The sequence below is a fragment of the Lemur catta genome, chromosome 7 (genome assembly GCF_020740605.2).
Source record: "Lemur catta isolate mLemCat1 chromosome 7, mLemCat1.pri, whole genome shotgun sequence".
NCBI classification, from domain to species: Eukaryota; Metazoa; Chordata; class Mammalia; order Primates; family Lemuridae; genus Lemur; species Lemur catta.
The window spans coordinates 15,640,912-15,652,607 of record NC_059134.1 but is presented as its reverse complement, the minus strand read 5'-3'; the positions used below and the strand labels follow the sequence as shown (position 1 = coordinate 15,652,607).

The 11,696-nt window shown below is 39.4% G+C and overlaps 1 protein-coding gene across 1 annotated transcript; it reads left to right on the top strand.

Moving 5' to 3' along the window:
* The first annotated feature begins 1,325 nt into the window (after window positions 1-1,325).
* Window positions 1,326-2,274, top strand: LOC123641174 (olfactory receptor 8B4). Its single transcript, XM_045555699.1, has one exon. It carries the CDS (start codon window positions 1,334-1,336, stop codon window positions 2,261-2,263), a length of 930 nt encoding a protein of 309 aa, XP_045411655.1. The 5' UTR covers window positions 1,326-1,333; the 3' UTR covers window positions 2,264-2,274.
* Window positions 2,275-11,696: the final 9,422 nt, after the last annotated feature.

The following is an 11,696-nucleotide window of genomic DNA, read 5'->3' as shown; positions in this document are numbered from 1 at the left end:
CTTTTTTTCCCCTTGGTCCTACTTTCAAAGTTTTCTATGAAATTTTGGAAGTAGAGGCTAAACTGGGGGCTATTCTCCCTTAAAGTCAACTGAGGCTCCAAGAGTTAATGAGCCCCCAGACTCAGCACTGAATGGCGTGAAATCCCGGAGTAAGGGGAGTTTGAGTAGAACACCCACTGTCAAGATGCTAGGTAAACACCACAGTCCAGGCTGTAAACAGGCAGTGCAATTTCTTCCCTACAGAGACAGATCTCGGAGAAATTCCCAAGGGAGACTGCGTCTAATCAGGTCCCTGAGATCGTCAAGCAGATTAAAGTTCTCTGTGATATGCCAGCTGGGGTCTGGTCAAAATGGGAGTGTCTAGTTTTTTCCCTGAAGTTGCTTGAGACCACCTGGGAAAATCCACAAACAGGAGCCACGGTCTATTCCTCAAGCATCTTGGAGCCTGGGGTCTGAAAAGCTCTGATTCCAAGCACCAAAGGAATCAGAAGAGTTAACACGCAAGGCTGTCTGCTTTCCATGCTAGCAGCTACATTTTCTCTTTCTGGTTAATCCATCTTCATCACTGACCTGCTGGTACTAAAGTAAGCAAGCTCTTGGCAAGGACATGCCAGATATATGCTGTTTCAATCTCAGCTTCTACTCCTGTCTCCTACTGGGTTAAGAGGATGCATAAGGCCCCGCACTGAGGGGGCCCAGGGAGAAGGTCTGAATCCCGTGTTTCCTGATGGTTTTCTTTCACACCCACAACCAAGGGCTCTGGGAGTATCCATCCCTTCTCTGCTCTCAGCGCTGATCCTGGGGTGAGTTGGGATGAAGGGGCAGAGAGGAGGAAGGCGGGATGTGCAGAGCCGGTAGGGGCAGTGGACACTCTCAGCCTTCTCTCCAGGGGGGACCCCAGTATCTAGCTGAGAGGAGGAAGCAGAGAGTGGGAGGACACAATGAAGCAATGGATCTTCTCTCTCTCAGAGCCTGAGCAGCAGGCCCAGGTTGTACTCCTGGCTCCTTGGGTGTCTCTCTGAAGGTCCTTGGGTAGCCAATTCCAGTATGCCATTTCCTCATCTCTTAAGCAGGGACAGAATTCTTGCTGTCTGTGCTAAAAGACTCTAGCTTGAATTCATGATCAGCCCAGGGCAGCTGTGATACTGTCTCAGACACAGTGTCAATAGCTTACGGGGGACTAGGGAGGGCAGGGGTATAGATGAGGGAAGAAAGGACAGTGGACATTCACACACTGGCTTATCTTCTAGAAATTTCTTCCATTAGTCGTGTTTTGCCTATCGTGACTCTGTGTGTTTTGTCCCCTGTTTCCCAGGTGACTCACCAGAAGAGAATGACTCTGAGAAACAGCTCCCCAGTGACTGAGTTTATCCTTGCAGGATTATCAGAACAATCAGAGCTCCAGCTCCCCCTCTTCCTCCTGTTCTTAGGGCTCTATGTGTTCACTGTGGTGGGCAACTTGGGCTTGATCACCTTAATTGGGCTGAATTCTAGCCTTCACACCCCAATGTATTTTTTTCTCTTCAACTTGTCCTTCGTGGATCTCTGTTATTCCTGTGTGTTTACCCCCAAAATGCTGAGTGATTTTGTGTCAGAAAATATCATCTCTTATGTGGGATGCATGACTCAGCTATTTTTCTTCTGTTTCTTCGTCAATTCTGAGTGCTGTGTGTTGGTATCAATGGCCTATGATCGCTATGTGGCTATCTGCAACCCTCTGCTGTACACAGTCACCATGTCCCCTAGGGTCTGTTCTCTGCTGATGTGTGGGTCCTATGTGACAGGGTTTGCTGGGGCCATGGCCCACACTGGAAACATGCTGAGGCTGACCTTCTGTGATTCCAACACCATCGACCACTACCTGTGCGAAGTTCTCCCCCTCTTGCAGCTCTCCTGCACCAGCACTCGTGTCAATGAGCTGGTGTTCTTCATTGTTGTTGGAGTGGTCATTGCAATATCCAGCATCAGCATCTTCATCTCTTATGCTTTGATACTCTCTAACATCCTTCGTATTCCTTCTGCTGAGGGCAAATCCAAAGCCTGTAGCACGTGCTGCTCCCATGTAATTGCTGTTGCCCTGTTTTTGGGGTCGGGGGCATTCACCTATTTGACAACCTCTTTTCCTGGCTCTATGGACCAGGGTAGATTTGCCTCAGTCTTTTACACCAACGTGGTTCCCATGCTTAACCCTTTGATCTACAGTTTGAGGAATAAGGATGTTAAGCTTGCCCTGGATAAAACCCTGAAGAGAACACTCTTCTGATGGATCACTGTATATCATTAATGGTTAATGCATTGTAAGCATCATACTCAAGTAACTTTTTAATCCATAGGTGGAGGAATTTTTAACCTTTTCCCTCAAACAGGGTCTTTGCTACACTTTTAAAATTTGGAAATCTCTTGCCTATACTCTCCTTGATATTTATACCATTTTGTACCACTTAAGAGGGTTCATTGCATGCAACTTAGTATCTATAAGTCCTGTTGTTTACTGGACTTTATATTAGGTAAAAGAGATGAACAAGACGAGGCGCCACACCTTCTATTCCCTTGGTAGACTAAATGGGTTTGACTGAGCAAGAACATCTCTGGCTGGGAGAAGGGGCAGGTGGCGGTATAAGGGTCCAGGAACATTTTCTTTTTAGTTACATGAGCAGTCTTACCAAAAACCATCGGTAGATACCTTGGTGCCACAGATAACATAATCCCCAACTCTTTGAGAGGTTGTTTGGTCAGGAAGAGTGTAAGTCTCCCTTTCACATCCATGTATGTACACAAGGGAAGGCTTCAGTTAAGAACTTTACATGGCCTGATGTGTAAGGATAAATCAAAACCCAAATCTTGTATTTCAAAGATTCAAAACTCCTGGAACTTAGGATGGTAAGTGAGGGTAGGTGATCCTATAACTGGGCCAATTTCTTAGGAACTCAGGCTGAAAGAAAGAGCAAAGAAGAACTTCCATGGATTTGCATGATTATGTGAAATGCTACCTTTGTCCTGCCCTGGAGATAATGAACATATTATGGGGCTTGTAGGAAAATTCTTTTATTCGTAAAGTGGATTTAGATTTTACTGTGTCTGAGAATGTGTGTGTGTGTGTGTGTGTGTGTGTGTGTGTGTGTGTGTGTGTGTTACAGTTAACCATTACAGAAGCAGAAAGAAAGAGGAGTCAGATTACACTTCCCACTCACAGAAAGTCTGGAAGGGATCTGGATTTTGAGTGCCAAAGACCACTCTGTACTACTCAGCGAAAGATTCTGCTGTTCTATATTGAATAGCTCAGATTTCAAGAAATACACCGTTGAAACCTGCCCTGAGTGTAGGGAGGGAGGCGAATGCAGGGCAAGACTGGTGCATCTGGGAGAGGGGAGGGTGGAGACTCACACTGTGGTCAGAAGATTGGGCACTCTCCGAGCAGACGGTAGAATGTGAAGTGTTTTTGAGGAAACCCTCTATGAAGAATATTTGGTGTTTTACTTTTGGATACAGAGAGAGTCATATAAGCACTGTATCTATATTTTTTGCTTTGCTTGTATTTTTCCAACTCTTCCATAAAATTGGACAGGTGCACAGTGTGTGTTTGTGCGAGAAACAAGGCACAAAATCAAGTAAAGCTTTCTTTACATTTACCTCTGTGCTGACGCTGGTGTGGAAGTAGCAGCATCACACTGGGAGGAGAGGTTGCCTGGGTGCTCCAGGTTGTGGCCAGGAAACGTCCTGAGGTGGGGCTGAGAGCAGCGCAGAGAAGCACCTGCGCCGTGAGAATAACTGCTGGGGAGGCACGAGGCAAACCGTATCCTCTCCAAGTCTGCTAGACAGCGATCTTTGAAGAAGGAGGAAAGCTCTAATACTTGGATTGGACCTCTATTATGATGCTGATGATACTTAACATTTACTGAGCATGCGCTATGTGTGCACTGTGTGAGGTACCTTATGTATAATATTAATATATTAACCCGCTTATTGGAATTGAATGAATACCCTGCTGGACCACTGCCAGTCCGTCCTCAGGGCCTCCCTGAAGCCCACCCTCCAAAGGACTGTCTCTGTCTAGGTCCATGGGCATCTTGGGACATTGGGAAAAAGTCAAGAAGAAGGAAGGACAAAAGTAAATCTACTTTTATACAGATAAAAAAAATTAATTACCACTGGTATAAATGAGTAAGAACAAGGAATAAGTCAGGGCATAGGAAATGAATGGAAGGGAAAAATTATATGATGAATGCATTAAAGTCCAAGAATAATTTTCCCTATGTGGACTCTATATTGACATTGGTGAGTAGAAGTTATAAAGCGTAAGTGTGACTTAATGAGGCCCTGGCTTGGATCTTTTGGAAAGCAGCCCCTTTGTTACTGAGAAACTGAAATAACAGGAACTCAGAGGGACTTTCTTGGTTCTTGCGATGGCCAGATAAGAGCATCTATTGCTCCCACAGAAAATGCAGCATTTAATAAATGCAGAAAGCCTTCACTTCTCTCACAAAACAAGATAGGTCATTTTGCTTGTCATTTTGGTTTGGCATTAAAGAATTTTTCTCAGTGGTCAATAAATAGAAACAGGGTTGGGGGACGCTGCTTTACAGTAACAGAGACATGATTTACAAGTGTGTATCAGATGTCCTAAAGCGAATCCTTCTGCCACAAGACCACAATTCTATCATCTTGTGACCTCATGACATTTTGCTTTCCAGCAAGAGCATTTTGAGTTGTTTAGGAAGCATCCTTAAAGTTGCGATTCCTCTAGTTTCGGTCTTGGTCTATTCCCCTTCTGGGCTCTTCCTGAGGCGTCCCTCTGATTTGTGTGGCTTCAACAACCACGTATTTGATGGCGATTTCCAAATCTATAATTCTGGCCCTGATCTACAATAATAAGCTGTAATCAGTTGTAACTAGAAACATAAAAGTATTATCAACTTTCATGTCCAAATAGAATTATGTAATGATGAAGTGGTGACATAGTTTGGGAGTATAAGGAGGAGTAAATTGTTCTGGACATCTACACATTCTCTCACATTTCTAAACAGGTGGGAGAGGGCAGAGATGAGTGCTAGACACCAAGTAGCAGGAGTAAGTCCAAAGCGAACTTTCAGTGGATGTTGGGGAGGAAAGGGAGGTGCTTTCCTCTACTCTGTGGAGCAGGTGGGAGGATGTCTGTGACTGACTCAGTGCTAACCCTCAGCCTAGATGCATAGCACTCTCTCTCCCCTCACACTTCCATAAAAGAGACATGTATTTACTAATTGCTTCAGCTGCTGGCGACAAAAGTCTGACTGCAGTGGCTTAAACACATAAGGGCTTATTTTTCTTCAACATAAAAGGCATCCAGAGATGGGCAATCCAAGCCTGACATGACAGTGCTGAATCATCAGGCACTCAGTCTCTCCCAGCTTTTTTCCCTTCTGTCTAGGTAGTGACTTCATTCTCAAGGATGCATCACGACTTCCAGATGGCCACTAGAGCTCTTGAGATTTTGTCCATATTTCAAGCAGCAGGAAGACACAGGGGTGAGGGGAAGCAAAAGGGTGCTTTACCTATTCAGTGTGTGACTTCTGCTGACATCTTCTTAGCCACCCCTACCTGCTAGGGAGTCTGGGAGACTTAGCAAATAACTTGAGAATATTATCATCCTTAAAAAATAGAGGTTTTTTGGTTTTTTTTCTTTTAGGAGAAGGGAGAAGGGAGAAATGGCTATTGCATGGACAAATAGCAGTAACTACCAAAGGATAGGATTCCACTAGCCAGGATTGAGCAGCTCAGCAGTGGGCACTATCTATCCCTATTTTTGCTTTCTCACTTGGTCCATTCTATGTGAGGAGGGTAGACTAATCAGACAGATAAGAATGAAAGAGACTGACGAGTTGGTCACTGATGGAAATGTACCCAGCAACTTCATCACTGACCTGTTGGTACTAAAGTAAGCAAGCTCTTGGCAAGGACATGCCAGATATATGCTGTTTCAATCTCAGCTTCTACTCCTATCTCCTACTGGGTTAAGTTTGCGTCCAGGTTCGGGGAGGGAGGTTGGAGCCCTGACACATGTCCCTCTTAGCATTGCTATCAGTAAAGATGGAATGGTATCTGGATCCTTTTTCGGTTCCTTGTACTTGATCTCACTAATTAGATCCCACAGAGGATGGAGGGGGAGTGATTAATATTGCTAAGTATCCCACATTATAATTGTCTTTACACTTTTGGCATGAGGTCTTCTGGTAACCAAAGCTCTCATTTTCTTATGATTGGGATGACCTCTCTTGCTCTGGTAGGACGTTATTGGAAACCACATCAAGAATAAAGTTTCTAAGAGTACACAAAATGCAGCTCAAATAGGGCTGTGATGTTTAATTTTAGGTGTCAACTTGACTGAATTAAGGAATACCTAGAGAACGTGTGTGTGTATGTGTGTGCCTTTGCACAGGAAATTGGTGTGTGATTCAGTGGGCTGAATGGAGAAGATCTGCCCTCAATGTAAGCAGGCACTATCTAATTGTCTGGGGCCCAGATAGACAAAAAAAAGGAAGAGAAAAAGACTTTTCTTTCTCTCTCTCTCTCTCTCTCTCTCCCTCTCCCTCTCTCTCTCTCTCCCTCTCTCTCTCTCTCTCCTGGAGCTGGGACACTCTTCTACTGTCCGAGGATATCAGAACTCCAGACTCTTTGGCCTTGGGACTCCAGGACTTACCCCAGTGGGCTCCAGGATTCTCAGACCTTTGGCCTCAGACTGAGAATTGTGCCATCAGCTTCCCTGGTTCTGAGGTTTCTGGACTTGGACCGAGCCTCGCTACCAGCATCCCAGGGTCTCCAGCTTGTTGTGGTACTTCTCAGCCTCTGTAAGTGCCTGAGCCATTTTCTCTAATAAAGCCATTCTCATATACCTGTATCTATCTATCTATACCCTGTTGGTTCTGTCTCTCTGGAGAACTAACACAAAGAGCCACGGACAGCAGGACTCATTGCAAGCTAACAGGGAAAGTTGACCAAAAGAAATATTAGGCTGGGGATCCATATCAATAATTTCACCGAAAAGCAAGAAGGCTTGCATATCTTTCAAGACTCACTGATCTATTTATTTGTTCAACTAAATTGTTACTAAGTGATGGGTGAAAAGTTCAATATTTTACTTTATGGGAACATTAGGACTCTAGCTGTCATTTGTTTCCAATAATACGTACAACTACATGCCTTGAATAATAAATTGAGGTGGGATAAATTAATATTGATTTCTAAAAATTGATAATCTTATTTAAAATATTTGCCCAGTTAGAACAATTTGACATCTCCTTGTAGGTAGAAGAGTACAACCTGATAAACAAACAGTAGGAGAACAAGTACAGTTAACAGTGCAAAGTAAACACTAAGGAAGGATTTATTGTTGGTTAAAATTGGATGGTGGAGAAGAGGGAACAGAGGGGACAGGAGGAGAAAATGTATTAATTATATCATTAATCATAATTGGGAAGTAATAGATACATAAAGTTATAATTATAAAAGTACTCACTAGAACAAAAATATACATCTTTCTAAATATCAGAACTACATACACCTAAAGGGGAAAGAAAGCAAACCACCTAGTAAGTGACTTAAAGTAATGTAAATGTAAAATGAGAAGCCCTAACATACCATGACAGAACTAAAGAAAACATATATTAATATTACAGTAGTCCCCTTTATCTGCAGTTGCACTTTTCTCAGTTTCAGTTATCTGTGGTCAACCATGGTCTGGAAATATTAAGTGGAAAATTCCAGAAATAAACAATTCATAAGTTTTAAATTGCACACCATTTAGAGTTGTGTGATAAAATCTTGCCTGGGACATGAATCATCACTTTGTCCAGCCTGCCTACACTGTATACACTACCTGCCTGTTTGTCACTTGTAGCTGTCTAGCTTATCTGATCAACTGTTGTGGTATTTCAGTGCTTGTCTTCAAGCAACTCTTACTTTACTTCATAATTGTTCCGAAGTGCAAGAGTAATGATGCTGGCAATTTGGATATGCCAAAGAGACACCATGAAGTGCTTTCTTTAAGTGAAAAGGGGAAAGTTTTTGAAAGGAAAAAAAAAAAGTATCTGAGGTTGCCAGGATATAAGAATGAATTTTCTATCTGTGAAGTTATGAAGAAGGAAAAAGAAATTTGTGTTAGTTTTGTTGTCATACCTCAGACTGAAAAAATTACGGCCACAGTGAATGACAAATGCTTGGTTAAGATGGAAAAGGCATTAAATTTGTGAGTGGAAGACATGCACATAATCTGTTCCAATTTATAGCAGTTGGGTTCAATACTATCTGTGGTTTCAGGTATCCATTAGGGGTCTTGGAATGTATCCCCGGAGGATAAGAGGGACTGTATGTTAAATGATAACTATGTAAGGTAATGAATGTGTTAATTAGCTAGATTTAACCATTATACAATGAATATACACTTCAAAACATCATGCTGTACATGATAAATACATACAATTTTATGTCAGTTAAAAAATACATGTAAATGTCCTAACTCTTCTATTGAAAGAGTCAGACTAGATCACAAAACAAAATACAACTTCATGTTGCATATGAGAAACAAATCTAAAACCAATTGATTCAGAAAGATTGAAAATAAAATGGTGACCAAAGGTATACCAGCTAAATGTAAACAAATAAACAAACAAATGGCATAAGTATTAGCCAGAATGGAAATCAAGCCAAAAAATGTTAAACAGAAAAGCTTTATAATGCTGTAGAGTACAATTCACAATGAGTGTGTAATGATTATGACTCTCTATGCACCAAATAGCAAAACATCACAAACTACAAGGAAAAATAAATACACTATTAGAAGGAAACTTTAAATTACCTCTTTCATTCTTGATAAAACAAGTTGACAGAAAAAGAGAAAGGATGTAGAAAATGTCAACAAGATAATTAGTAAGATAATCTAATATATATAAATCACATTCTTTCTATGTAAAAATCTAATTTTTTATCTGTGTGTATGCACGCACACACATGCGCATAGTTCCATGTCCTAGAAATTAGAAATACTCCTTTTTATTGAAAGTCAAGAAACAGTCACATAAATAAAATGGATGGTAGGTAACAAAAGCAAACCTCAATAAATCTGATGTATTAGAAATAGTACAGAGCATGTTCTTTGGTCATCATGCAATAAAACTAAATTACATAATCAGAAAATGGAAATACTCTATTACCTTGATATTAAACATTCTCTTTTCAGCTACTTAAAGAAAAATATACAATTGCAGAATATCTAGAAAAAGGCTAAGAACATGCAACATCATACAATTTATGGGATATGTGTGTAGCTAAAGCAGAAAAATAATCTTAAATACAGTATTAATAAAGAAGCAATGAATAGAAATGAATTATGCAATTCGCTCAATAGGTCAGAAAGAGAGACATTGTATAATTAAAGAAAAATAGGGTTAATAGCATTAATAAAGTTGAAATCAGAAAATATGGAAAACAAAAAAACAGTACAGTTAGTAAATGTATGCAGTGGCTTGTTCTTTTAAAAATTAATAAAATATATCAATTGCTAGCTATCCTTATTCAGAGAAAAAGCAGAAAGAATAAATAAGAAATGAGAAAAGTGGGCAAAATCATAGAAATAGAGGAAAAACAAACATAAACTACGTTTTTGGAGCACTGGTCAAATAGATTAAAAAGCCTGGATGGAATGCATTGTATTCTAGGAAAATATAATTTAATAAAACTGATTTTGGATCAGATAGAAAATCTAAAGAGCCCAATTCCATAGAAGCAAAAGAGAAAATTGTTAAAGAGTTATAGCATAAAAATTCCTAGTCCCAGATGGTTTCAAAGAAGAATTCTACCAAAGAACTGATAATTTCAGTACTATTTAAACTCGTTCATAGGTTGGAAACAAACAAAAAAAACCCGCAAATTATTTTTATAACATGAGCATAACATTGACCCAATATTTGAAAAGATTATATACAGAAAGAAAACTACAGACAAACCTTACTTATGAATATTAATACAAAATTTTAAATAAAATATTAGCAAACATTCAGTAGCAAAAAAAAAAATAAAAGAGTAACTCATCATATCCAAGTGGGGTTTATTTCATAGTTGCGTGGATGGCTCAACATTAGGAAATCTAATAAAGTATATTTATTAATAGATTTGAGGAGAAAAATCTTGTGATCATCTCCACAGGTGCTAACAAGATATTTTTTTAAAAAGTTGTCATCCATTTTTTATTAAATTTACTTTATAAAATAGGACTTGATAGAACTAATTGGAAGCTTGCACTTCTTTTCTTTTTCTTTTTTAAGCTAGAACTCAAAATGTTGTTGGCCCTTTTTCCTTTTATTTCTAAGGATCTAGGATGTTTATCATCCTAAGATGTCTTTGGACAAAATTCACAGAATTTTATTTTTTAACATTATATTAATAGAATTATGCTACAGTAGGCAAAATGGAACATTATTATTGTCTTGTTTACGTGTATTTATAACTTTATCTTTTAGCTGTTTCCAAGTTTTGTATAAATATTCTGGGCTCCACAATTGATAGAGCAAAAGACATAGATACTGTCTTTAGCTAGGGACCAAAGAGCTTTCAACAAAATAAAGTTTCTTTGTTTTCTTAACTGCAAATGCAGTTTGCTACTGCAAATAAAGAAAAGATCATTTAATCCTGGAACTGTGAGTGGATTGAATACTTTTCCGTGTAGCTCCCACCTGTTGTGTGCTTCTTAGAAGGCAGAAATAATAGGTGCGTTCTGCCAGTTATCATCCTTAACAGAGGGCCAAACCGAGATTCAGAGTTCAAGAATCTGCTGGAGGTCTCCAGAAGGTGTGGATCCCACTTTTAAATCCTTCTTTAACTGCTCCAGCTGCTGTGCTTTTTCTGCACTAATATATATTGCATTCCAAGAAGAAATGGAAAGAAATTAGAGAGAATTAGGAGAATAGAGACATAGGTGACTAGAGAGTGACAATCTGGAGAAACGACTGACAATCGACACGAAAGAGAGGGTGGTTGTGAAAATGGTGCTCTAAATCCCCATATGTGAAACATAGTCTGTATTGATTTAGATGCCAAAGAGGACATATGCACATATCCTTAAAAAGTTTGTCCCCAGGTCTGGATGAGCAAGGTCAGCTACAAAGAAACATTTAATTATAGCTTGTTCTCACAATGTCTACCATAATGAAGCCAGCCTGATTCTGGGAATCTGTCAGACTCTTCAGGGACATCGTGTATAGTTGTTTAAAAAGGTTTATTGTCATATAATTTTAAACATTGTAATAAAATAAGCACAAAATTTTTATAATTTAGTAATACAAATTATTTTGGTGAGAATACACAAAAGATAGAATCTATCTTCTTAACACCATTTATTCTAAGAATTGAAAAGTCAGGCTACTATGCCTTTGGGGTATATAGCCTTCAGGGATTTGTAAAATTTAAATTTTTATTAAAAGATTTTAAGATGATTACAAACACTGTTTTATAGAAATACATTTAAACTATGAATTACATTGGTAAGCATTTAAAACTGGAGAACATAAAATGAAATTTTATGAATTCATGATTATATAATATCTAAAAACACGAATTCATCAAATTATTCATTCAGCAAATATTTATTGTGCTCCTAATATGTTCTAGGTGCTGGAATAGAGCAGTAAGCAAAACAAAAAAATACTTGGCGTTAGCATTCTAGTTAT

Coding starts and splice junctions, on each gene's coding strand:
- LOC123641174 (XM_045555699.1), top strand. CDS start 1,334: ATGACTCTGAGAAACAGCTCCCCAGTGACTGAGTTTATCCTTGCAGGA.